Source organism: Rhipicephalus microplus, chromosome 4 (genome assembly GCF_043290135.1).
Source record: "Rhipicephalus microplus isolate Deutch F79 chromosome 4, USDA_Rmic, whole genome shotgun sequence".
NCBI lineage: Eukaryota > Metazoa > Arthropoda > Arachnida > Ixodida > Ixodidae > Rhipicephalus > Rhipicephalus microplus.
The window spans coordinates 22516649-22543785 of NC_134703.1; the positions used below are offsets into that span (position 1 = coordinate 22516649).

Below are 27137 nucleotides of genomic sequence, written 5' to 3' on the forward strand. Positions count from 1 at the left end.
TTCAGCAACAGCAACAAATTGCAAAGTCACGTTAAAAGTTGCAACCAGTTCGAAACTTGCGGCGCGCACCTCAAGCAGAAAGCACACACAAAATTAGCATATCCATGACGAGCACGGACTATCAACTTTTAGAGCTTGACACTTAAAGCGCACTATTTAAACAAATACGCGCAAAACGATCACAACAGTATACACAGGACAAGCGCGAACAACTGTCACAATTTTCCCTGCGTCGTTGGGAAAGACATCTGTCTGAAGCTTGCGCCACAGGACGGCATCACGTCGAAGGAGGTTTTTGTGATCTGGAGGATAGCGGAGACTGCCTAGTCTGTAGTGCTGTAGGATGTCTGGGTAAGTGACCAAAGGAGTTACTTTATAGCATGGTATACCCACACCTCGTGACACCACACTGTAAATACTGCTCACAATAGGCCACCCTCATACACATGGCATGGACGTGCCCACAGTACGCTGACGCTTCTCACACAGAAGATACATGGGAGTCCCTTCTGCATATCCCTGACTCGGCACAGCAACGCCGGGCAATCTCACGCGCATTGGAGGCCGTGGTGTCCCAAGGAATCCCCGCTGACCTCCTTTAAGCAGCGTAACCGACCTCTCGGCCGGTCCCCTCTTTTGAGAGCAATAAAGTTTTGATCATCCCTGCGTCGTGTGACAGCAGCGCGCTCCTTTCGCAAACGCGGCCGCGGTAGCATGCGAAGTGACTTTCGTCCTCTCCAGAATTACGAGACTGATAAGAGCGCGCGAAGGAGAGAACATGCTCCGTGCTTCGAGGAGGCGGTGACCTCGAAGCGCGCCCAACGTGGACCCATCGTGCCATCTCGCGACTGATAACGAAAACGCGCTAACGTTTCGAAGCTCTGAGGACTGCCGAACGGTGTACGGTGTATACAAGTGGCTTTCCGTTAGCACTACAGATAACGTACGCTTTGTGGCTTGCTCAATAAAAAAAAAAACCGCTTTGTGGCTTGGTGGTTAGCGCGGCGCGCGAGAATAGAGAGGTGGCTGGTTCGATTCCATGCGACGAATGCTTGGTTTTTTTCTTTGCAATCTCGTAATATGTACTTTTCAACGTCACTTCCATGACGGAAGTACGTCAGCGGAGCCGTGGTGGACCCCGACATGAAACACTGTCATGTTAAAACCGGCGGTGTTCGAGCGAATCACTTAGTCTTTCGAAAGCGCGGCACCGACGCCATAAAGATGAAGGATAAAAAGGGTGAACTCCAGCCCCAGTTTTATCACGGCGTCCGGCACGCCACTCTAGGTGGGGTGTGAAAGAAGACGACTGCCACGAATCATAAAAAAAGACAGATCCCACGTACGGTGCTAATCAATTATATGCGAAGCACGACACAACGTTACGACGCGAACGTAAACTACGTCGCACATGACTTCCATGTCACGATTATCATGTTTGCGCCTGGAATTTGTGTTCGTCGTCTGTTCACGTCACGTAATACCAAATTCGGTGTATACGTGAAGTGAGCGAAATGTCCACGAGCGCACTATTAGCGTAGCACGCAGCCATTTTTTACATGACACGCATGTCATAGTTACAATGTTTTCCGCAGTAATATATACCTTCGTCATCCATTCACGTCACGTAACACCAAATTTGGTATATGTTAAGCTCGCGAAACGACTACGAGCGCTCTATGAGCATAGCACGTATAGTCACGTTTTACATGACATACATGTCATTATTATCATGTTTACACCAGTAAGTGAGTGACGCGTTGCGAAATGCACGCTAAATATATGTTGAATGTTGTACGCAGAAACATATGTTGGTCAGTCTCACATTGTTTTATATAAACAGTTGTTCACACTTGCGCAACGATGCCTACGTAACATGAACATTAGCAACACGATAAGTAATATGCTGATATGTAACGCTTGTGCTCACGAGGATAGTAGCCCTGGGCACTGCTGGATAAATCAACTTAAGTGGATGGCACTTTATTACTGACGTTAACCCGACGAGACCTGTACCGTAGGAGTACACATGTAATGTTTATAACATCGGATAGTCAGCATTGCAACCACAATTGACGTTTCACCAACATTGCACCTGAATAGCGTATTTTTTCCAAAGCAGTACCGAGACGTGGAGTAGCTCTGTGGTAGAATGCTTGATTTCCATGCAGTATGCTGGGGTTAGAATCCTGCATGCCAGGTCCTTGATGTTCCTTGGGTCAACGCTGCCGGTGACAGTTTTTCTTAACCAAGAGTCCGACGGAATCCCGTCTGGTCGGGGACAAACTTGGCCAAACTGACTTTCGTAGTACTCGGTTTTTTTAAATGGGGAGGGATAAGATAGAGCGCGAGATTGTTGAGGCTTTCTTCATTCATGAAGCAGGTTACAAGTGCGTGAGCAAGCCGTACAGATCCTTGTCTGACGCTGAAATTAGTTATCTTATAGGCTTTATTTCATTTTCGGTGTCATTTGCTTTATTTTGACCTGATGCATTTCACTCATCACGCTTGCGTGAGTTCCTTTGAAGATTTTATCGTTTGCAGTGTTTATCGCTGGTTAAAACCAGCCTTCTTTTCTTGCTTCTAAACCTCCTCTCAATCACATTTTAGGCACATATATGCACAGGTGATGGCAATAAAATTTCCCAAGTTTTTGCGCTGCCCTTTCTATGTGAGCACTATAAACCAACTAGCCTAAACCAAAGTACTTTCCACGATTTCACGGGGCTCAGTGGGCCTCTTGATTGGCATGAGTGCCAGCGCCTGCGCTTTCACAGCGTCGTCCCCTCCTTGCGTCATGGGAGCATCCGTCCAGCCAGGAAGCCCGGCGTTGCTGCGGATTCCATGTCCCGCGAGCTCCCTTGCCACTGATTTGGTGAGCGCCAGGGTGCCGGCTTTCGAAGCGGAATACGCCGACGACGACCACGAGCCGTTCTTGGCCATGATGCTGGATATGTTGACGATGGCCGCTCCATCTTTGGGTAGAGGTATGCCGGATCGGAGCATGTCGCGACTAGCGGCATGATTCACCAAGAAGGTGCCATGTAATCAGAGGGGAAACAATCTATGCATTTACACTCGACGTGACAACTTTAGAAAGTGCGGAGCACTGATTCACCGGCCCTTCGGAAACACCAGCGTTCCGAACGTGTGGCCTGCTCGGCGTCTATGGCGGCCGAGGAAATTTCATTGTTTGATGCAGTTGCACTGCCTTTTTTGCCTTTCCTCATCCTCACTTCTTTTCCGCCACCTCGTAGTACTATACTATACATGGCTCGGCTATATAAGGTCATGCTATACATCGTCGAGCCGTGCGGCGCCATGCATGGCTAATATATATGCTTTACCCTCTACTCTCCTTGTTTCGTTTCACTACGCATGATCATGCTACAGATACATGGTTTCTCCACACTCTACTGACACTGCACGACAGGCATCGACAGCCCGGCCCGGCAGTGTTCAGTGCTTAACATTGTGGACCACTATGTAGTGATATTCAAAGTTGTAGTGTTCGGTGCTTAACATTGTGGACCACTGTGTAGTGATATTCATAAAGTTGTAGTGGAAAACCCAGTGAATTCCTGGGCGCCCGCTTTTATGAATGATTTTTACGGTTCGCTCTAGCTTGAAAAGCGGTGGCTTCTTGCTGTAACGTAACTGATCTTGTCTATTGCTGTTACGCAGCATTTCGCATGGTCAAATGACCCTACGTATGATGTGCTTTTATATTTTTAGATGCAAAGCGGCTCTTTGACTAGCCTGTGTATCGCGTCCGGTGCGTCCGCACAGTCCCCTCGCCGCAGGTGTTGAAGCGGTGCCAAGTAGGTCAAGTCGAGGCTGCGCGTTGACGTCACCCGCCACAACTGCCGGCTCTTTCACCATCTCAAAACACACTTCTCGCTCGCTTCACTTTCTCCACCGCCCGCAACGCTCGACTTCACGTCGAGTGGAAACACTGGACAGATTTATACCCCTGTCACACGGACACCCGTGAAGACCGTTTAACTCCCTCGTCTTTACGACAACGAAGATGCGGTTGGTGTCACACGGCCACCCTTACGCAAACGAAGGTGAACGGAGCATTTCGCAAAGGACGTTCAACGATCTCCCTTCGCAGCGAAACGAGGTACTCTCGTCCTCAGCAGTCTAGAGGTCAGAGAAACATTTCGAGCACTAAGTGGCCGCAGTGAAAGAATACTACATTTTAGCAATATTAAACGTTCTTTCGTTGCAGTACTCATTCACAACGCGTGTTTGTTTACAATATTTACGCCCGCCAGAGTTCACTTACTCTCAACACCGATGCCCTACACACCGTGCCTCGCGAGTCGGGCCGGCCGGCGCCAGCCGATCAACTTCATTACCAGCGCAATATCGCACCACTTCCTCACGTCGTCCGCTGTGTCACTCATGGCTGAAGAACACAAAATGTGCGCTCATGAGGCAAGGAAGCATAAGAACTTTCGTACCGGGCATGTACACAGGCAACAAAACAACTAAAAGCACAATGTGGCCAGCGTCACTAGCAGCATTGCTACATTTAGCAAATGCGTTTTTATTTGAAATTATTTTAATGGTTTGTTGGTCGCACACCAACTTAATAGTGCTTTTTTGTAAAAACCGCATAACGAGGATTCACAAAAAAAAATCAACAGGGATCACATTAGAATACTTTTTCGAAAATCAAACAGCGCCAGCTGAGCCCCCTCGCGGCAACTGTTACAACCTTGTCATTGCCGTGTGACACTACCACAACCCCATCTCCGTCGAACCCCCTAGGGGAGATTCACGTTGACGGTGTTCAACGGAGTTTGGTGGTGGCCGTGTGACAGGGGTATTAGTTGCGCACCCACAGACGCCATATCCTGCTAGCAGGCTGCATCTGTACGGCTGCTGCGGACGCGTGACTAAATATGTCTACTCTTTCATCTTGTTTTTCTGCGATAAAACTTAAACAAAACCCAACGCGCCTCCCGTGTGCTGTGAATGACGGGTTGTTACTGCAGTTTGGAAAACAGGATGCGATTATATCCGGCGGATACAGACAACCCCAGATAAAACGTTCGCAGATGCCACGGACGAGTGCGATGAATAGGTGCTTGAACTTAGAATTATAATAAAAAAAAGTTGAATGTGCGGATTGCCGCTAAGCAGCGGAATATGCTCAAGAGAGGCCACGAACCGTCGCCTCAATAATGCGACAAAAACTGCGCAAAGCGCAATTGTGCGTGACTCACCTGCGCGGCATTGTGAATAACAAAAAAAAAAAAAAACAGTTTTACAGGAATAGCGGGAGGCCCCTCTGCGCTAGGTTTCAGTGAATGACTTCCCGGAAATGTTAGGATTTGCACAGCTTAGTTTACAGCCTTTACATATAACAAAGTTTTCGAAGAGCTGGTACTAGTATGCTGTTCCTGGGTGCATTAAATCGGCGACAAGCCGTGAAAAATGACCAACCGATTCGCCATGATTACAGAAAAGGCGCCGAGGGGAGTTCAGTAAACCTTATACATGAAAATAAAAATTGAGGGAGGTAACGTGGCAACGAAATATTAGGATGGCAACTTCTATCATCCTTGAAAAAGACAGATTGCTATTCAAGGAAATAAAAAGTGCTGGATCTACGGAGAAGGAGTCAGTGGTGGGTCTAAGAACTTTTGCCTGATTGTATGTGTGCGAAATCATAGTGCCAGCAAGATGTGTGCTGTTAGGGGGGAAATGAAAATTACTGAAGCGGAGGGTGAATTTTTTTGCAAGAAAATCAGACATGTCATTGGGAAGTTAACCTTTGTGGTCATGTAGTGAGAACAGAAGATGAGAGGGAACTAGTAATTTAATAAGTTTGAGTATAGGTGTGTCACCAGATGTGGAAAGAGAAGAGCACGTCGACAACGACAATGAGTCAGTTAAAATTGCAGCTACCGACATCGAAGTACCTATAGCTTGCGTAAAGTTAACTAACGTAAATTCAGCAAGAAAGACAGGAAGAAAATCAAGTACTAATTGTAAGATAAATTACCAGTAATGTTCTGGACCGAATATTCCGATGCCAGACTTTTCATCCTATCGCGAGGTGCCCGTTTCAATTACAACATTCGTTGGCAGAACATTTAGATGCCCTTGCAACAACCCAGGAAGCGTATGATTGGGGACTGGTTGGTAAGACATTTGGGAAAATCATAACTGCGCTAAAAACGAGACACGAGAACGAAGTGGACAGGACGATCGCAGACTGACAACTGGTTTATCGAAAAAGTACACCACCCTTTTTGAAACAAACTAAACACATGCGTAAAGACAAACAAGATGACGAGACAAGCTCCAATACCTATCGCCACAAAGTCGGAGGTAGTTTTGGTTCACAAGTGAGTCGTCTCAGAAATGCAGGTTTCCCGCAGACGTTACTTCAGGCTGTAGCAGAATCACTTTTGAGGGTCGTATTCCATTGCACCACGAAATAATCGGAAAAGAGTGCGAAGTGGAAGGTCGAAGTAATGCCCTACCTACATAAGGTATCGCATGACATTGAAAAGATGGCAGGAAGATACGGGGTCGGTTTGGTTTTCTCGGCACCTTGCAAGTTATCGCGTTTGTGCGGCATGTCCGACGCGAACAAAGTGAACAATGGAAGATGCAATGTTAAGCACAGACGTTCATACCATTCACCAACTTTCTTGCCCAGAACATCAAATGAACGTTTTGTTCACACTGTACAGACATAAGACTATCGTCTTTAGACAAAGTTTGCGGTGTAACATGCAGATACGGGGCCAATTTTTTTGTACATCATTCCTTTAATCTCTTTCTATTGCAGTACGCCACACGCAGATCTTGCCGATAAGACGGCAAAGAACGATCCAATGACGTAATGACGCCACAAGTTGTGGCTGCAATAGCGCATGCGCGAATATAAGAGAATCGCCGTTAAGAAAATTTTTACACACGGGCTACCCATCTTCATCTTTCATTCGCAGCTGGTCGGGCTGTGCGTTGTGTAGGGGGCAGTTCGTCGGCGCCATGTGGAATGGCTTTCTTCAGACACGGGGCATGCGATAGTCGTAATACGTACGAGTCGCGTTTCAAGCCCCTGTTTTTGCGCATGTGTGTGTGGACTTGACCTGTGTGCTTTACCTGGAAATATGAAGCTGCGCACCACCAACAACGTCGCCTGATGTTTGAGGAGCACTATGAGCTTCGTTTTCGGCACCAAATTGGTGAGCCCCCTATCATGACACAGACCAGCGGGGCGTTGTTCACCAAACATCAATCTCTATAGATTCACAGTTCAACCGAAGTTTAACGTTGCGTGGAACTTTAGCGAGCGGGTTGTTTGAATAGTGCCACCACGGGTCTACCTCCGTGAATCACAGAGAGGCTCTCGCGGTTAGCTTAAGTAGCTTAGCTAGGGCTGTGTAAACAGGAAGTGGACCCGACTTGGAATGTCCGTGGCTCACCTGCAGCCATCAATTTGTGCCAGTATTGTTGCTGGGGCGTAATGTGGATTTCGCGGGTTGCAATGCAGCGTCCCGGTGCTTAAAGTTCACTCGCTCATTCTAGCTGGAATTTTTTTCCACGGTTCACGTGATTCCTTTGCAGATGCTGACCGCATGCCTTGATTATTTTGCAGCTTGAACTTGGCTGCTACATGAGTGCACATGGACCAGTCATGACTTCACTCTCAAGCCTTATTCAGGAGAACGCATTTTTTTACGCGTGCTTTTTATCTCCTAACAATTTTTTTCTTTCCTTCCAGCAGCGCTGACGTTATACGTACAGTACTCACGTATAGAAACAGAAAACTCGGAGCGTGTGGCCGACGGCACATGTGCCGCTGCTCGTGGGTGCACGTAGAAGCCACGTGTTGCATTTTCGTATAGAGCAAGGGGGACAACACCTACGGAGCAGGATTACTCCTTCCGGTCGCCAAATTTTCGGCCTGTAGTTGACCATGTGTACACTGCCAGGGTGGCGCTGCAAGGCTCACGCACATTCGCATGTCAACCGAACTGGCTCGCCACTGCGCGTCACTTTCATTGCCACGCCTCAAGACGACCCTCTCGTTCTGCGTGCTTAGGCGTTGTGGTATACGCATGCTGTGAAAGTAAAACACAGGATTCAGTTAGAGATTGTGCGTTCGCAGGTATGATAAACATGTGCACGAAATCATGAAAAGTTTACTTCTGGTCTCTGCCTCGACAAGAAAGAAAATGAGTGCTAAGCTTGCCTTCATGCAACATAGAAATTTATTTATTAGTGTCGTTAGTGCAAACTGTAGCCTATTGTTGAGTAAAAAAAGCAGAATCTCGTTCCACAAATGCTTGCCACACAGAATAGCCGCACGCAGTATTGGCTGCTCGAGGATGCTGCACGGAAACAGGCCCGTGGCTGCTGCTTTTCTTTTGTGTCGTGACAAAAAATCTCCACAAACTTTATACGCTTTTGTGCCGCCATTTATGTCTATGAGCGCGTTTCAGGCGCGACATCTTAGCCTTATTCAATTTCTTACTTTCCCAGCCTATGTGCCTCATCGTTGAAGGGCGCTGATTGAGAGCGTCGCGCGCTTGCGCCACAATATAAATGGTTCGCACCATCCACTGAATTCAAGCTGCATGCATGCAGCATGCAAAAACACGCGAGTTTTGCAGCTCCACGCTGGCAATGTGCACATGGTGAACTACTGACCGATTACTTAGCGACTTGATGGAGCAAGCCTGCTCCGTAGCTGTTCTCGCGATCACTCTATACCACAGTGTAACACCCTGAATCTGCGAGCATACACAAGCGGCGGCACATCCACCAGCGGCCACGTGCTACGAGTGCCCCGTTTCAATCCACGAGTACTGTACCTACTGACACGCCCCGGGCCACTCCTGCGTATATTCCTCATCATCTCCGACGGAGTCTTCAAGGTGCTACCGGCATTGCATCGAGTAAGCGTGACTCTTGTATATCCGTGAATAGAACAGTGCGCGAAGGCCCACGTTGCTCCAAGCCTTGTTAATCGCAGCCGTCGTTTTCTGAAATGTTATCTTGTCCAAAGGTGTCCAGGTGCTCACCATGCACCGTATAGTGACTTGACGTCTTACTCTTTGCGTTGCTAAGCTCGGAGTCGGAAACTTCGACTTTTCAATTGCCGCAGCCGTGTTGGGCACGTGCATTTTGGTTTCTGGGTGCCGCTCGTTGCCTTGCGTCCGCCACGTGGCAGATAGTTTATCCCGAAGCACTCGTAATTTTTAAAATACATTAATTTGCCTGTTTTCTTCGTGCTGGTATGTTCTGTCACGTGGGGTATGCCTAGCTACAGAGTGGGTACCTTCGCACGCGGGTATTGCGGGCAATGAAGAAGCGGATCGCCTTGCTTCGTCGTGCAACCATGATGGCTGTGACTGTCCGGGAATTCTACGCACAATGGACAACGCTCGTCTGCTTATACGCCGATACCTCCTAAAGCAGCACTCATAGCAGCGTGTGGCGAATGAATCTTTACCTCTCCATGTTCGTGGCAGTGGCTTGCCTCATCGCTCCCGAGTGCTGTTGTACAAACTATAAGAGTGGGCTCTGTGCTGGTGCGTGAACGATTACGCCGTCAAGGGCGTGTGGACAGTCCGTTGTGCGCAGCTTGTGGCTCCTGCGAAACACTTGAGCATCTCGTAGTGAACTGTCCCACATTTGCTACGCAGCGGTCTTTGCTGATTAAGGAATATAAATTCCTAGGACTAAAGTGCGCGATCTTAGACGACTACCTCTTTCCAAGCGGTTGATTTTCCCGACACGACCAGGCCCACCGAGCTGTCCTTACATTTATGAACCAAACGGACCTGATCACCCGTTTATGGATGGTCTTTTTTATTATTTTTTATGTTTTTCTACTCATACTCATCGAAGTCTTCGTCATTTTTTTTTGCAGTCCTCATCTTCTTTTTTCCCCTCTAATCTTTGTTTCCTCTGTTTCTTCCTTCCTCCCGAAAGAGTGAGCAGTAGTTGTGCCCCTCCAGGTGGCAGTTGCCAGCTTGCTCTCTCCCTCTTTCCTCTGTGTCCTTGTGTATATGTTTATGCAAATCAAAATAAATAAATAATTTTACCGTACTTCAAAAATAAGTCCTTAGCTTTCAGTCGGATTACTGACGAAGGTGCACAGCCAAGGTAACATACTGGTAGCCGTAGTCGATTATGCTATAGACGGTATATTCTTGGGCAATGTCTACATTCAACGGGTTTTTCTTACGATGGAATGAGATTTTTTAGTGTTTTGCACATAGGCTAACAGAAATCTCGGAAACTGGGTCTGAAATTTCTCTTCCTCTAAATTTACGGCTCTTACGTGTCACTGCTAGTGCGAGTCTATTTAATTAGTTCTAATTCATATTGCGCTTAACATAAAACAAGCCCATAAATTTCTACTTTCGTTCGTTTCAAGAGTCCAGTTTTGGTAGACTGGATGTATTGTGTTAGTATACGAGGGTTTATTGGGCAGCTGCAAGTTCGTAAACATCACGATTACGTCGTGATGCCAGTAGACATTAAGTTTTCCATAGCTGTGTCGTAGCTATCAGCGGCGCTGACTAACGCTCCCTGGTTTGTATGCATATATTTACTCCATAAAGGGAACAAGATGATGCTTTCCGCTTGTAGCTCACTTAGAACATCGTACGCATTATTTGAAGGCCACTGGCTCTATTCCTGCCAGCTGCAAGTTCTTTTCGTCCACGTTTTCCAGATTAACCTCACAGTTACTATAAATACCACCCCTACGCTTTCCATGTCTCATGTGAGTTATTTTTAATTTTGTGACTAAAAAAGAAGCCTTTGCGGTTCCTTTTTTTATTCTTGAGGACTTTTTGTTCCACACTGTATCAGCACAAATTGTGAACAACTGCCTGGAAATGGCAAAATTGTCTAACAATTTCCAAGGCATCCGATATTAGATTCCAGGAAAGGTTTTGTTTATTGTGGTATAGTGATTAATCCTTTTAAGTGATTATTGAATTACTGGGCAGTTCGTCATCTTCCTTTTTTACATAAATGATAAATTAAAGATTCATGTGCAATTCGTTTTCAGTTGTATGCATTTAGAGAAAGCAAGTCATATCTTTCAAATTGTACTTGGAATGTGGCTCGCTTGTGGAGCTATCGAATAAAGCCGTGCCTTCACTGTTGTGGTTGGCTGCAGTTTTACGCAGCAAATAAGGAATAGGAAGGAGGTGAATAAAAGTATTTCGTTGGGCAGCATCGCAATCGGCGTTGGTGTAAGGACTCCTCTTATGTCAGTGTTTGTGTCCATAGTCTTTCATCATTAGTACATACCAGCAAGAGCTCCGCTCGGTGTTTTGTTATCATGATCTTTCGTGGCCACTAGAACCATGAACCACCGACCGAACACCTCTTGCGACCGAGTGTGTACGTTGAGACTCGATGGATTGATAGGTTCATTGACTTCTCCCCAGGAGCTCTGTCTTCACAACACACCATGTGCCACTTCGGCAGAAGATCGCCTGGTGGGCATCCTCGTGGCAATTCCTCGAGTAAGCACTTTCTCATATCTCCACGAGTAGTTTTGAACACCAACAAAAACAAACATACAGGTTCAAGCTGATTAAATCTCTTCCATTGTTTTTTTGGAAAGGTTACCATACGCATGCCCGATTATGACCGTATACTCAACACTCACCATAGTGACTTGGCAGCAGCAAATCATTGGAAACACTTGACTTTTCGTGCAAGCGTCGCCTTGTCAGCGCAGCGTGATAAACGCTACGGTCTTGAGAATTACTCATGTATGCCTTTTATAGTAAAAGACGCACGTGCAGAATATATGCGTGTTGTTATGGTGCCTCAAATGTGCGCAAGAATTTATTTTTAATTTGCGATCGCACAAGTATGAACGCTGAAGCTTGAGCAATATTGGTGCGCGCTGCGGATGGGGTCGGCCGTTTGGGGTATCGTCTAGTGCCGTTTAGGGTACCCGATGTTGACAAGTGTACAGACAGACAGACCAAAATTTTTGCGTCGAAGTTCCCCAAGAAAGGCTATCGTATTCAAATGTCTCTCTCGTCCTTGCTCGTTTTCCACCACAAACCTTCAGGCTTGCGCGAATAATAGCATATTTGTATTTGCTTAGACTTGAGTTTAAATTGAAAATTTTGATATATTCGAGATGAACTCAATTACCTGTGTATATTAGTTTGCATGCAATCCGTTTGTAAAGATTCTTTGGAGGAGGTACCATACCGTGATTACATCTTTACAAAAAAAAAAAGCAAAGTTTTGCATGCCCCAAAGCCTGAATTCACGGTTAAATGAGCATATTACCCTCACATTCATTCCTCCTTTGCGTTTTAAAGCTAGTCATGCAGGCTTATAAGCTCCAAGTATAATAAATATTTAAATATGACATACTTGGCAGGTTATCACTTGCGTTCTGCCGAAAATCAAAATCTGCTGCCATTCATGGTTGCTTCTTCCTTCGACCCAAAAACGACATTTGCACAAGACTTGCTTCAATTTTAAAAAAAGATTTGCAGGTAAGTTCGGTCATGACAAATGAGCTCATTTTTAAAGATGTGATACATACTATTCGAATTGGCTTCAACCCTAAAATTTGCTATTCGCACAAGTCTGTATGCAAACCTTTTACTGGCCATGGCACCCAATTTTTCTTCGCAATCTATGGTATGTGGGTTCTTTATTATAAATTCGCAAACTTACAATATTTGTATTTTGTAGAGTGTGTACTTGAGTTTTATTAACGCAAATGTGGTCGGGCAACACCGATGTACTCATGAGCTATGGTGTCTTTGCGAGCGTGTGGATTTTGGCCGGTTGCGGCGAACTGTTTTACAGCGAAAGCTGCTAAGAGATCACAACAAGCGTTGCTTGCTACACTGTAGCTGTCCGCCACCGCCGGTGTCCGTAATCACTCTCTCACGCAATAAGGTAAATAAAAAAACCCCAAAACAGCTGGATTCAAACTCGGGTCCTCTGCGTGCCAACACAGTAGTCTGACGCAGAGGGACGCCTGTGCTTGAAACTTGGTCGCAAACTTGCCTTAGACAGGCTTGATGTCTAGGAAGGAGTCGTGTTAGCATGAACAATAAAGCGTTTTAGAGCAGCAAAGCAACAACCATGCAGGCATCGGCCAATGCGAATACATAACGAGCGTGTCGTCGAAAGCTCCAACCTAATACAAAAGCCTGTTCTTTATCACGTAATAACTGTGGCACATACCCACTTCAGGCATATTTCTTCGTCTTCAACCATTGCATAAAAGATTTTCACAAAACTTGTTGAGAGTGTGTAGCGGATACCACGCTTTTCGAAGAATGACGAAGGATAGGATAGTGAATACTGGCGTACTACATTAAGAAATGACTATTTATGGCGTAGTGGGTACCCATCATGTGTGCTTGTAGCAGTTACAGAGCGTTTAGAAAAGGCTCTGAAACGTCGCTTCCTCGGTGCGTTCCGCACAGACCTGGTGGTTTTTGTTCCAAAACCAGCTGCACATCCTATCGAGCAATTTCACATCTCAGCTTGGCAGTAAAAAGTAAACATTTCGCAGCTGCTGAAACTCTGCTAGAGGACGACGGCGACAGGCGCAGCACGTGACTTCACCCACGCCATGGCAAAGTGGCTGTTGCTGGCGCTCATAGAGGTTATTGGCCGGAAACTCCTGGGTTTTTTTTTTTTTTGCACCGATACATCTGTTTACAACCCGATATTCATATACGTACATGCACCATTGACCGTCTATTTTATTTTGCTGAAAGCCACGAATTTGGTGCGAGTGTCATAGCCCCTTTAAGACAATAGAAAACCTGTTTTAGAACTTCGTGCAGTCTTAGAATTGGCTATGCTGAAACGTGCTTGCTTTCACTGCATTCGCACCCAATGACGTGGTAGCTTAGGCGTTGTGCCAATCAGAGCTAGAGGACTAAAACCGCAGTAGCTGCGTTTTGGCGCAAGCAAAGAACCACCGTTCTCTACTTGACTTTCTACACGAAGAAAACCTGCATATTTTTGAATAAAAAATTATGCCGAGGGGCATACTGCCGAAATAAAAGAAAGTGCAGTAATCTGTTGAGACGTAGGCTTAGGTGCGCACTGCTAACACCACTTCATCGAATAAAGAGCTCAGTCCAACATGCGCGTCATCTTGCCTTTCTTTTGGGAAATGGAAGCTTGTATGGGTTAAATATATCCACTTGGTAATGACGAGACATGTCGATGCAGCTTTGCGAAGGGGTGACAGCACCAAGACTGCAAAGCTGGGAACCGCTGACAAGGGCAGGCACCACCAGTGATCCGGGAAGGTTCACTGAAGCAGCCGCCATTTCTGCAAGCTCCGTTGGCGGCACAAACTTTTCAGGTGAGCCCACGATATGGTGGAAAGAGCTGGACACGCTCGTTGTATTGCCATTTGCCGTGGCTTTCTAGTACTGCCTGACTTTAGTTCGCATGGCAATTTAACCTGTTATCCCGGGCTTCCAGTCTTCGTTTAGCGAAGTCGCATATATTTATGTTCGGTTTATTAATGAACAAAGTGCACCATTCAATTACCACTTGGCAAGACGCATTCTTGGGTGTTTATGAATGCATAAAATTTCATTTATAATAAGGTTTCAAAGTCGAAACCTAAGCAAAAGGACGAAACCTAAGCAAAACTCTAAATTACTCTATCCTAAAGCAATTAATTAATTGTAATTACAATGTAAATATTATAATTGTACATTTACTAAGTATATTTTTGTAGATTGAAATTAACAACCGGCCAGTGAGCATTGCCAAAAAGGTAAAAAAAAATGTATTCTTGCCGTAACACTCGTATCAAATGTTTTGTTACACAATGTCTTGTCTTGATTAAGTCATTCATATATGCAGAAAAATATCCCAAACATAACTGCTGTGAAGTAACTTTAGGCACCAGAAACGCTTACTTCATGGTCAGATGAAAGTTTTTGGTCGCTTCCTTGCGAATAGTGCACAGAAAAATAGTCCCTAAATGAGGACGATGTGCCGAAAAGGGTTAAGGGCAGCCTATAACCGCCTTGAGTATGCTGTGTATATTGGTAAAACAATTGCGTGAAGCCTTGCCAGCTTTACCTTACAGCTCTGTCTGGTGCACGCAATGGACGATCCCAGAGCTCTATGTATTTCGTCCAGCCATTGCTCCACTGAAGACGTTCCCACCATCTCTCGGGAGACGTTGTTTCTACCTGGTGGGGCCTTAACATCGGTCAACCACGACCTTTGCTCTCTACTGTGGCTTGCGTAAGTAAACCCCCATAGAGTAATATATATATATATATATATATATATATATATATATATATATATATATATATATATATATATATATATATAGTCTAGTAGATCCTCCGTGAGCGGTCACAACGTGGTTTATTTCGACGTTTCGGCCTAGAGTCTGGCCTTCATCAGGAATAAAGATACAGTTTGTCGGTGCTCAGCTTTATACAATCTCAAATCAGAGGGCAAGGTAAGAGGGAAAAAAAAGAAAAGAAAAGAAAAGGAAAGAAAAAAAAGAAAAAAGAGAAAAATAATATACGGTGACCGCCCCTCGGGTGCCCCCCTTCCACTTTTCCCTCCACTCCCCCCCATCTCTCTCCCCCCTCTCCCCTTCACCTTTCTGATGTCAGCGGTCTGTGTATGTTTCCGTTCACTAGCGCATTCCTCCCGATCAGACGGTCCCTCCTGGCACTGGCGGTTCGGTGTGGGGCAAAAAAGAGCTTTTCAGGAAGTCCTAAGCCTTTAACTGCTCGGGGTCCCGTAAACAATTCGTCGTAGAAGGACGGGGGCCGCGTATTGTGGCAGAGGCTGGTCAGCGGGCATTTTAGGAAGTTCTAAGCCTTTAACTACTCCGCGCCCTGTCAAAATTTCGTCGTAAAAATAGGGGTGCCCCGTATTGCGGTAGGCTGTGCAAGCGCGTGCAATGCGAATTCCTGGCCCGCTTCTAAATTACGCGTGTCGTGGGGGCCTCCCGGCTGTGCACATGGTTGCTGTTGGGCATATATATATATATATATATATATATATATATATATATATATATATATATATATATATATATATATATATATATATATATATATATATATATATATATATATATATATAAGAGAAGGCAAACAAGCAGATGCTCAAGTTTGTTTATTGGTGAAAAGTGCACACAGGTTAACAAAGCGCGCATGCAAGATCTTACTTAAACTCGCAAACAGTGACTAAAAAGAAGACCAATGCAATGCCTACTTTATGTTGCAGAAAGTTCAAGACCATAAACTAGCAGCTAAAAATAAAATATATGATTATTTCTTTCAGTGGCCAACTTAGTCATTTGCACGTCTGTTTATGATATGAGCTTCTGTTATTTCAAGTGTTTGTTTCTGTGAAAAACAATATATGCGTTTGTCAAAGACCACACACCAATAAACAGTTCAGTCAGCATTCGTCTCCTTCTCTCAAGACGTTGTTTGCTGTGGGCGTTCCGCCTTTCCATAATTCTTAACAAACTCAGCTTTCTATACTTTAAGAAGAGTAGTGCCCAAGAACTCAACTGTGACAATGTAGGGCCAACGCATTCTCTGTTTTATCTATGCCATCCAGTTGTGCCCTATCCAGACGTTCGCAACCCTTTCCTCTACCCCTTTCCTGCTCTCGCCTGCCAATCTTCGCGCCTGGCACACGCAAGAGACAATCCCACAGCCACGTGTACGCAATCCAGCCCTTACTAGCCATTCAAGACGACTTTCCCCAGGAGGCAGTGTTTAATCTTTCTGCAAGCGCCCTCTGCGTTCTGATGGACATTTGCTCGAAGATCCGAGATGACTGCGTAAGCCTAGGTGGACTACTCGTTGTTTCGAACAGGACATTTTAGGCTATGCTCCACACACTTTCGTATTCAGTCTTCAGTTCAGATCGTGCATCATTACGACTCCAACACTTAAGTTGGAGACAATATTATCTTTCGAGATCAGAATTTTCTCTACATGACGTGGTTATTACGAGCGATCTGGTATACCAGTCACTATGATAAAGAAGCGTCACACCAAGTTTGAATCTGTTACTAATAAGGGTGAAGTTCTCACGAAATCGAAGCAGAAATTCACGGCTAGGACAGTTGCTTTTCCGCAGTCTTCAGTTCGCGTCATTTTGGCAGACCGCTTGCGTTAGTCACCGCTCCCTTTTGAGCAGCTATATTCGAAGCGACATAGCAAGGTTATCTCAGGCACTTGTGAATACCGCAACTGCATAATTTGTTTCTATTGAAACGAGGAAAGATCTTAGAAAAGCCGTTGATTACGATACACCACATTTGCCCCTGCGAGTCTGTTAACTGCAACGCTGAAAACATTACTGGTGACCCTGTTCTTTTCAATCAAGTGAAGGAGAGATTAAAGTTGGCAGAACACTTGCACTATAGTAAGCGATTACTTCCTCTTGGCTGAGTTTTGTATGTCTACTGCACTGCCAAACACAACATTGCTTACAATTTTATAATGAATCAAGTACTGATGTTGCAATGGCATCCTCCTTTGAATTGTACTCAGTCCCCTATATACTCAATACAACGGCAGACTTCCTCTCTTTCAATGTGTAACAGGGTATACTATGGATCTCACTGTCACGTGGTCTTATAATAAATCTGGTGTCAAAACTAGATACCGGGGCCATCGCCAAACTAGCGTACATTGGTAAAACAGGTGCCTGACGATTAATGTATGGCTCCTTTGTCTTCTAGATTGTCAACTTGTGCATCTGGTGCATACAAGGGATATTTTCTTCTGCATACTTCGCCCAGCCTCTGCTTCACTTACCTCCTCAGACATGAGTATTGGATCTCGCTGCTCGGCGGTCTACATGGTCTAGCGGATCTTCTGGTGACTGCTTTCGTAGGCTGTGTTTGCATATTGCCAAGCAATGGTGATCCTTCACTTAATGAAATATTCTGCAGCATTTGGGCTGATCATCTTTTGGAATCCTGCCTTAGCAGTTCATGTTAAAGGAGAGTGGGGAAAATTATGTAGTCTGCGCAAGCCAGACACGCGCAGCATTGTGGGATGGGTGGGTTCATATGCATGCACACTGAGGCGTGGGTGACTAAGGAATGGTTGCCTCCCTGGCCATCTATAAGGTGGGGGGGGGGGCAGTCTACATCAATGCATTGACCTAATAGGTGAGGGGGTGCCACAACAAACCTTCGAAACTCTCCACCCCCCTCAAAGTGGAATCCTGTGCACGCCTATGAGTATACGTTGTTCTACCTTCAGGTGTTAAAGCGGCATCATGAATGGTTCGAAATACTTGGCGCGAAGAAGACAGACTGAATGGGAGACACAAGCGGAGTAAGAGGCACCTCGTGTGTCTCTCCCCTTTCGTTCGTTGACCTCGCGCCTACTATTTCGAGCCATTCTCGGTGAAACTTTTTGTAAGGAAAAAGGATTGGCACCAGTGTACCTTTGCCCAGTGAAACCATGTAAGAATTTTGATACGTGCCGATCTGATGAAGGAATTCATCACCAGACTAACTCGTATTATCTGAAGGACATACCTGGTAGATACACATGAGCCAGTGGGCATAGATATATATGGAAGCACATGGACATGCTTCTCCGGACACACGCACATGCTTTCGAAATTTATTACCAGTGTGAGTGAACAAATGGGCACCTCCTCCCTTCGTCCTCTGAAGGGGAGACCTACGCACGCCAACGGGTAGGTTGTTCAAACTTTACGGGGTGAAAGCGACACCGATAATGGTTCGAAATGGTAAACGCAAAGACGACGGACGAAAAGACACACGCAGGGAGCCTCCTTATTCGTGTCTGCATTGTAGTTTGTGGGCTTCATTGCGCCTACCATTTCGAACCATTCTCACTGCCGCTTCCCACCACGAAGTTTGGACAACCTACTTATCAGCGGGCAGGTCCTCTTCAGGGGGTGAAGGATGAAGGTGCCCATTTGTTCACTCTCACGCTGCTAATAAATTTCGAAAGTGAAAGCATGGGCGTGTGTCCGGAGAAGGATGTTTATGTGATTACATTTCTGTGCCCGCTGGCTCATGTGTATCTACGCGCTATGCGTTTGAGATAATGCGAGTAAGTCTGGTGAAAGATTCCTCGATCAGATCGGCACGTACCTATGTAAATTCTTAAATGGCTTCGTTAGAAAAGGGTACACTGTTGCCAGTGCATTTCCTTAGCAAAAGGTCTCCTTGAGTGAGCTGCGCTAACTGACCGCAGAGTGGTAGCCCACGAAATGAAGAGAACATTGAAACGGATCTTTCAGACTAGAGCTTCAGGAAGAAAGATGCCAGGATCTCATATTTGCTGATGAATCCCTGACGGATAAGCCGTATTCGACGACGCTCCCGCCGTTTAACATGTCGGTATGCAACACCTCGTGGCATTCACGGCACCTCACTTTTTCGGAGCACTTGCAACGTGGTAATCTATTCCCAAGAGACTAATTTGAAGAATTTCAATAAGTATTGATTACATCGAGTCAATTAATTAACAGAACTAGTTTCCTTATTTTACGGGTCATTTTAATACACTTGCACTAACTAGTATGGTACCTTGCGCTGCTTTCGCAATTATACTGCTGTGTACATGTGATTAAGTCACATGCTAATGCATGCTTTTTTTCGGTAGATTAGATTATTAAGACTGCATGTGCTCGCAATTATCATTGCAACGGATCTTTCAGACTAGAGCTTCAGAAAGAAACATGCCGTGATCACATATTTGCTGATGAATCCCTGACGGGTAGGCCATATTCAACGACGCTCCCGCCGTTTAACATGTCGGTGTGCAACACCTCGTCGCATTCACGGCACATCACTTTTTGGGAGGCCTTACAACGTGGTAATCGCTTTGACGACGACTCATCTATTCCCAGCAGACTAGTTTGAAGAATTTCAATATGTATTGATCACATCGAATCAATTCATTAACAGATGTGTCTCCCTATATATTACGGACCATTTTAATACACTTGCACTAAATCGTTTAGTACCTCGCGCTGCTCCAGCAGTCATACTGCTGTGTACATGTGATTAAGTCACATGCTGATGCATGTTTTATTTCCTGTAGATTAGATTCCAAAGACTGCATGCGCTCGCAACTATCATTGCACTTGGCGTTTCATGGGTGCAACGTCCCATGCAAAATACATTTAACTCGCTATATAACCACTGAACTATGTCGTCCAAGTTGAGCACACTGGTACACCTGGACACATGCTTGGACTCTGGCGCGTAACTGAATTTAAACTGTTACATTGTGCAAGTTGAGTTTCCTAAGGCTGGCAATTGTAACTGTTGCTAAAGGCATTTTGTTTTCAGTAGTGTCCGCTGTGAACTTTTTTTATGTGTACCTTACCAAATGAACAGACAAATAAGCCATGGAAAGCATAGGCGAAGTGATTTGCTCTACCGCAGGGTAATATTATAAATATAAGTAATTGAAGTGAATGAAAAAGCACTAATTCCATCTTTGAAGGTAGTGGAGTCGGATCCCAAAGTATACACGTCTAACGCTGTACCAATCGAACTTGGATGAGCGTCCCCGTCGACTTGGGAGTTTGTACATGTGTAATACCTATAACTGTTAGCCAGCGCCACTTGTGGGCAATGTGACGTGTGTGGAACATTTTCACCCGAGGATAGCACGCGAATTGACTCGATACGGCTGATTACCAATAAGACCTAGTGTGCTAACCTAGGCTGATAACTCTAGTTCATTCGAAGCGGAAAGCAAGCCATATGGTAAAGGGGAATTGCTTTCATAGGCTCATTTCTTTGTTAGAGGCAACCAAATAAACTGAATGATCAGCCCAAGAAAAGCACAGAAGTCGTCGAAGTATTTATCTTAATTTTAACAAAGTGAAAAGAGGTCCTTTGTTTATTTTCTATTTCAATCAGCAAAACAATGTGAATCACAGTATTCGAAATGTCCCTTTTTGTTCGTGGTATTCGCACCCCCGAATTCTGCATCTCACGTCTGATGCTCTACCACTTAGAGAAAAAGACTCTTCTTTCATCCATTTCTGTGCAGCTGGTAGACTATAGGCATGCAGAAACTCGACATTGTCTTGAATATTGGGTTCCCCGTGTTCTTGCGTTACCATGCACACATTGTGTATGTGCACAGCACTTAAACAAGAATTGTTGGCGTCCTTACAGCTTCTTGACCTTCAATATCATCCGGTGGATTATCTGTGGAAACCTGTGGCCATGCAATCCCTTCGTCCACAACGAGTCGTCTTCTGGTTCCTGCCCCTTGCTTGCCATTCTGGGGAATGCGCCATGCAGCACAGCCAATCTCGATGTGGCCTGCCCGCCTGCCTTTACTTCATTGAGGAACTCCCTTCTGTGTTCCTGCTTATCACTGCGCTGTGACCAATGGCGGACGAAGAGTGGGCGACACTGTATCTCACCTTGCTGCCGCGGAAGATGCCAGCAATCTCTGGATTCACCCCTGGGCCCGTGAAATGCTGCGAAACTTCCTCACGTCGGTGTACGTTAGTGTTACTACGGTGCTAATCCAAGGATAATCTCGAGGCTTGCAGACAATTTGGCACCTCTAAATGTTATGCTGTTGGGCTGGCATACAGAGAATCTAGTGTTTTTAGTGACTGTCATAATGTTGTACCCATATTGTTAAGTTACACAAGCGTAACATTTGCTGCATCGCTTTGCAATCCTCATAATTTCACCATCACATACGCCTGCAGTGAAATCGGTTAACCTATTTGCAGGTTTTTCTTAGCCATGATAGAGGCATCATTTAGCATTGTGCGATGTATTGGCATATTGATGCTCTTTGGTTTTGAACGGCATAGAAAGCTGGTCAACTTGGCTGAATCCATCTAATCAGTCTGTGTTACAGGGAGTGTCCCTTCGTGCGTGCATGTGTTCACACGTGTTAGTTGCGCATCTTATGCTCTTCGATGTCACTCATTCACTACCGAACTCGGTGCTCCTTTGCTTCGGTCATGAGGGTATTGTGTGGACGCACTCGGCAGTTTCTCGTTTGTCCAATGAAGAGATTCAGCTGAAGCATCTCCACGTCTGGGTGATGTACTTTAAATTTGGAATGTGTTTTTTTCTCCTATCCTGGTTAGAGAGCATCCGCAGCATTCGTATATGGTCCGTTGCTAACACTTGGTCACCTGGTTATGGTCCAGGAGCTTCACCCAGCTATCTGTTACATCCTTCAATCTGTTTCAGCTGGTATTGACTTAACAACTCGGCAGTGCGCTTTGCATGCTTTGGTCTTGCTTCGCCGTGCCGGTAAACATCTAAGAGCTTCAATATGCCCCCCAAAAAAAAGCACAATGTGACTGAAGGGTATGTGGGGCCGGGCCATAATCATCTATGCTTTTTCCTTCCTTTAGCTAAGGCATTAGGTGTATTACATATGGCTTGTTCAATTGAGATCATGTAATAGCATGCAATATGTTCATTCTAATTCAAAGTACCACCACATGCCGTCTTTGCCCAGTATAGTGAGTTCCCATCTAGCTTCCATATCAGACCTGACTACACCTGTAGGTTTCTCAACAGATTCTTTGTCCAGAAACTTCAGCTGTTGTTTTCGTTTACATTCTTTGTACTAAACTTTGCGGTTACTGCAATGCATAAAAATAAAATGCAGATTGTGCGTTACGTTTTCTTACTTAGCGTTCGCCGGTGTTCGGCCAGTCGAGTGCTTCTCTGCTGCCTTGACTGATACGCCAAGCCTCATAGTGCACGCAGCGCATCTGTGCAACTCCTTCATAAAATAGCTTGCTAGGCATTGGAACGACATATGCAAGATGCTCCCAAGTTGAAAATACAAACAAGGCGGAAGATGAAGGCTTCAAAAGATGAATTTTACAGCAAATCATTTTGGACATTTGACAAATGTTATTGCCTTCATGAAGTGGGGAGGGGGGACTTCGACAAGACTGCTTACCAAAATGTTGGTTTAAGCACATTATTTCTTGTCCTATGTACCCCCTTTGTGGAAATGTCCATTTCTTTACCTGTTTTTCAAAGTAATAATTCTACATGTTTGGTAGGCGTGCTGACAACTTAACATGTAGATGTAATCTCGTCATTTTTGACGTGTCTGCCATGATATCTGGTATCCAACAATGGATGCTCGTAAAACAGTACAAAAATCTGTTTTTGAATTGGGCGTAAATGATTACTCAGTTTTTGCAGGTCATGTTTGATGTCACGCAATTCTTTTATACCTGCTCAAATTAATGAACTGGTCACCTTGCGTTTTACAACAAAGTTGACGTTGGTTCAGATATTCGTAAGGATCTGAAGTTCGTAAAAATACCACTTTAATGGTGTTTACATTGGTTGAGAAGCAGTGAAGGTGCTGGAAGTAATGTTTCGTGGGCTGAAATGCCCAAGAATATTTCGAAGTCATTGTCATATGCCCCGGAAAAGCCCTTGCAAAGGTAAACTTTGCCTCTCGTACGTACTGGATGTTACCAATCAGCGGCGCCGCCATTGGAGGGGTAGCTGGCCCTCTTCTATTACTACCTGCCTCCCCTTACCTTCCCCAACCCCCAAAAAAGATGCTTAAAACACAGAATAAGTTCTCAAACGACCTGTCCCTCCCCTCTCCACCTGCAACGAATGGTTTCGCCAACGAAAAATATCATTTCGTTGCCCCTGTAACCAGTTTACCGTAATTGTTCCTTTACGTAACATGACATGAAAAGAATATTAGAGTAGACCTGAGAAAATATTATTTCGTATAGCCGAAACCCCCCTCTCCTCTTAATAAAGTCGGCGACGCCGCCCTCAAGGAAACCCGGAAAGGAAGTTCCGTCTGCATGGAGTTCAATGTAAACAAAAATAAATGAAATAGTGGTTCACTTTGTCGTACATATGTGCTGTGCTCTTGCAGCTCACTACTTTGTAAAGTATAAGTATTTGCACTGCAATTTTTTTACGCTACTTTCAACTATCACTGTTAGCAAGGTACAGTCTAGCACATTTGCAGTTAATCTCTTCCATTGCCTGGGAGAAGCAGGTGAATCTTTTTTTACAAACTAGTTTAACTGAGGCCCTAATCACACGTACGCGTTCCAACGCGTCCGCGTGGGTGCCGTGTGGATTTGGCGGCGCATCGTGGTCACATATGAAGACACAGGGTGCACATTGGAAGCGTGCACTGAAGTGTCGTAACGCGTACGGGTAGCCAGCCTGTGCCGTAGTAGTCGGCGCACGTCAAATATTCCAAGCAAGTGCACTGGTTGATCCATCAGTGCAGGCGAACTCGCTGTGTCCGATCGGGTGTAGGCGCGCGCACTTCAGATCCTAGTTTCCGAGGGAGCAATAGAGAGATCGAAACAGATACATCCTGCACTACCGAATACTTTAAATAATGCAACCGAGCCAGAACTGGCAGGAATGACGTGTGTGCCAAGAATCGGGAAAACTTGAGCACATGATAGGAGTATGTAACTTCGACCAAAATCACCCGCCACCGTTACTCTCTCACACCACTCCTATTTGCTCCCCCAACCTGTCCCGCCCCTTACAGAGCAACGGAAGATCTTGCTTTGAAGCCCCGTCCTAAAAAACCAGCTGCTGCTCGTTACGAGGGATCAAGTGTCGAGAAACGCATTTGGATTCCCGTGAAGAGGAGACAACTTCCTTCCGGCACACTCGCCGGAGAACTCATTAATAAAGCTTTCAATTCCTTCATTTCGATATATAGCGGTGTGTTCACATAACTTCACGATACACAGTATGGATGTCACCATGCCAAAGACGTAGTGTTGCGTGAAGCGGAGGCTGACTGCAAGCGGAGGCTTTCAAAAGTAAGTCCACGAAGCCAAGGCAACGCGGTAAGAAAGGGTTAAGGGTACTACTGAGGGCACCAAGGGTCGCTGCAAGGAATGCCGCAAGGGGATCATCACGCATGGACAGCTTGGGTGTACGGCAATTTCCATGCTCTGAATGGGCCATAGGCTTTCTCCCTCTGCATCTCTTTCTTTCGAGTCATGAGTAAAGGCGCAGTACGGTTATGCTATAGCACGCCTACTTCAATTAAAAACAGCTGCGGAAATCGCGATGCATCCTCTCCGGCCCACTCACGTCACCCGTACAGTAACACAAGACGCACAAAGACGCTGCACGAAGTATTATGATTATTATTATTACATTATTACTATTACTACTTCTATCACCCGTACGGTGCAGTTACCTGGCTTACTGGTCTTCGCACTCTGCAGATGCCGGTGCATAGCTTAACGCATAAGATGCTTGCCTTCAGACTGTTGGGGCTAGGTTCGACTCCCAACGCTGAAAGAGAGTTTATTTTTTAATAAGCAACAGTAAGTTACAAAGTTGTTTATTGTTTGTATCCGTTATAGGTGACATAAACACGAATGGACACGCAATTTTAGTCGTTGATTGCGTTGGGTGCTTGAGCTTCTACACATCATCACTGCAGAACGATAGACCATTCCACAACGTTTTCAGCGTAGCGAAAGGTTGTGACAATGCGCCCAGTTGGTTTGATCAAGCAACCATCCGACCGTACACCATTGCTTAGGGTCATCAAGGCAATCATGTTTACAAAGGGAGAAACATGAGGTGAGGGTTCCACTGATGTGCTGGCTTCCCCGCATTAGATGGTCAAAACTAGTTTAAAAAAAGTTGAGGCTCTTATTACCCTTGGTAAGGCTCAGCTTTTGTCTGACGTCACATTTTCACACGTGGGCGTACGGTACGCTTGTTCCGAGCCATTAGTACCCCGAAAAGTTGGCTTTTGCGCAAAGCATGGTCAAAAACTGTGAAAAAACTTCAGGCCATTATCACCCCTGATAAGGCTCCACTTTAGCCTGACGTCACGCCTTGTCACATGGTCGTGCTGTACGTTCGTTCGGAGCTAAAGGTTTTCCTGAGGGTTTGGCTTCCCCGCAATGAGTGGTCAAAACCAGCGAAAAAAGTTTCGGCTCTTATCACCCCTGATAAGGCTAAACTTTTGTCTGACGTCACGCCTTGTCACGTGGGCATACTGTATGTGTGTTTCGAGCTTAACGTTCCCCTGAGAGTTTGAACTTTTCCCCTGAACGTTTTTCGCTGGTTTTGACCCTTCATTGCGGGGAAGCCAAACTCTCAGGAAAACCTTTAGCTCCGAACGAACGTACAGCACGATCAGGTGACAAGGCGTGACGTCAGGCAAAAGTGGAGCCTTATCAGGGGTGATAATGGCCTAAAGTTTTTTCACTGTTTTTGACCATGCTTTGCGCAAAAGCCAACTTTTCGGGGTAACTAATGGCTCGGAACAAGCGTACCGTCCGCCCACGTGAGAAAATGTGACGTCAGACAAAAGCTGAGCCTTATCAGGGGTGATAAAGGCCGTATCTTTTTTCGCTGGTTTTGACCATTCATTGCGGGGAAGCCAAACTCTCAGGAAGACCTTTAGCTCCGAACGAACGTACAGCACGACCATGTGACAAGGCGTGACGTCAGGCAAAAGTGGAGCCTTATCAGGGGTGATAATGGCCTAAAATTTTTTCACTGTTTTTGACCATACTTTGCGCAAAAGCCAACTTTTCGGGGTAACTAATTGCTAGGAACAAGCGTACCGTACGCCCACGTGAGAAAATGTGACGTCATACAAAAGCTGAGCCTTATCAGGGGTGATAAGGGCCGAAACTTTTTTCGCTGGTTTTGACCATTCATTGCGGGGAAGCCAAACTCTCAGGAAAACCTTTAGCTCCGAACGAACGTACAGCACGACCATGTGACAAGGCGTGACGTCAGGCAAAAGGGGAGCCTTATCAGGGGTGATAATGGCCTAAAGTTTTTTCACTGTTTTTGACCATGCTTTGCGCAAAAGCCAACTTTTCGGGGTAACTAATGGCTCGGAACAAGCGTACCGTACGCCCACGTGAGAAAATGGGACGTCAGACAAAAGCTGAGCCTTATCAGGGGTGATAAGGGCCGAAACTTTTTTCGCTGGTTTTGACCATTCATTGCGGGGAAGCCAAACTCTCAGGAAAACCTTTAGCTCCGAACGAACGTACAGCACGACCATGTGACAAGGCGTGACGTCAGGCAAAAGTGGAGCCTTATCAGGGGTGATAATGGCCTAAAGTTTTTT

The 27137-nt window shown here is 45.5% G+C and overlaps 2 protein-coding genes across 5 annotated transcripts; one reads left to right on the forward strand and one right to left on the reverse strand.

Annotated features, from left to right (window-relative positions):
• Positions 1-2694: 2694 nt before the first annotated feature.
• Positions 2695-3006, reverse strand: LOC119171557 ((3R)-3-hydroxyacyl-CoA dehydrogenase). Its single transcript, XM_075892069.1, has one exon. The coding sequence runs from the start codon at positions 3004-3006 to the stop codon at positions 2695-2697; it is 312 nt and encodes a 103-aa protein (XP_075748184.1).
• A 3950-nt stretch (positions 3007-6956) lies between these two features.
• LOC142813867 (uncharacterized) lies at positions 6957-22681 on the forward strand. 4 transcript variants are annotated; one of them, XR_012894706.1, is made up of 5 exons: positions 6957-7214; positions 14230-14365; positions 15160-15267; positions 17753-17891; positions 21197-22681. XR_012894706.1 is itself a non-coding variant. In XM_075891825.1 (4 exons), the coding sequence occupies exons 1-3, from the start codon at positions 7188-7190 to the stop codon at positions 15225-15227; spliced, it is 231 nt and encodes a 76-aa protein (XP_075747940.1). In that variant the 5' UTR covers positions 6957-7187; the 3' UTR covers positions 15228-15267; positions 21197-22681. The 4 variants fall into 4 exon arrangements, 2 of the variants coding, with proteins under 2 accessions (XP_075747940.1, XP_075747939.1); XR_012894707.1 differs by lacking the exon at positions 6957-7214 and adding an exon at positions 11409-11522; XM_075891825.1 differs by lacking the exon at positions 17753-17891.
• Positions 22682-27137: the final 4456 nt, after the last annotated feature.

Coding starts and splice junctions, on each gene's coding strand:
- LOC119171557 (XM_075892069.1), bottom strand. CDS start 3,006: ATGCTCCGATCCGGCATACCTCTACCCAAAGATGGAGCGGCCATCGTC.
- LOC142813867 (XM_075891824.1), top strand. CDS start 15,125: ATGGACGATCCCAGAGCTCTATGTATTTCGTCCAGCCATTGCTCCACT. Junction 15,268..17,752: donor TGCTCTCTACTGTGGCTTGC/GTAAGTAAACCC, acceptor TTTGTCTTCTAG/ATTGTCAACTTGTGCATCTG. Junction 17,892..21,196: donor ATGGTCTAGCGGATCTTCTG/GTGACTGCTTTC, acceptor GCGTCCTTACAG/CTTCTTGACCTTCAATATCA.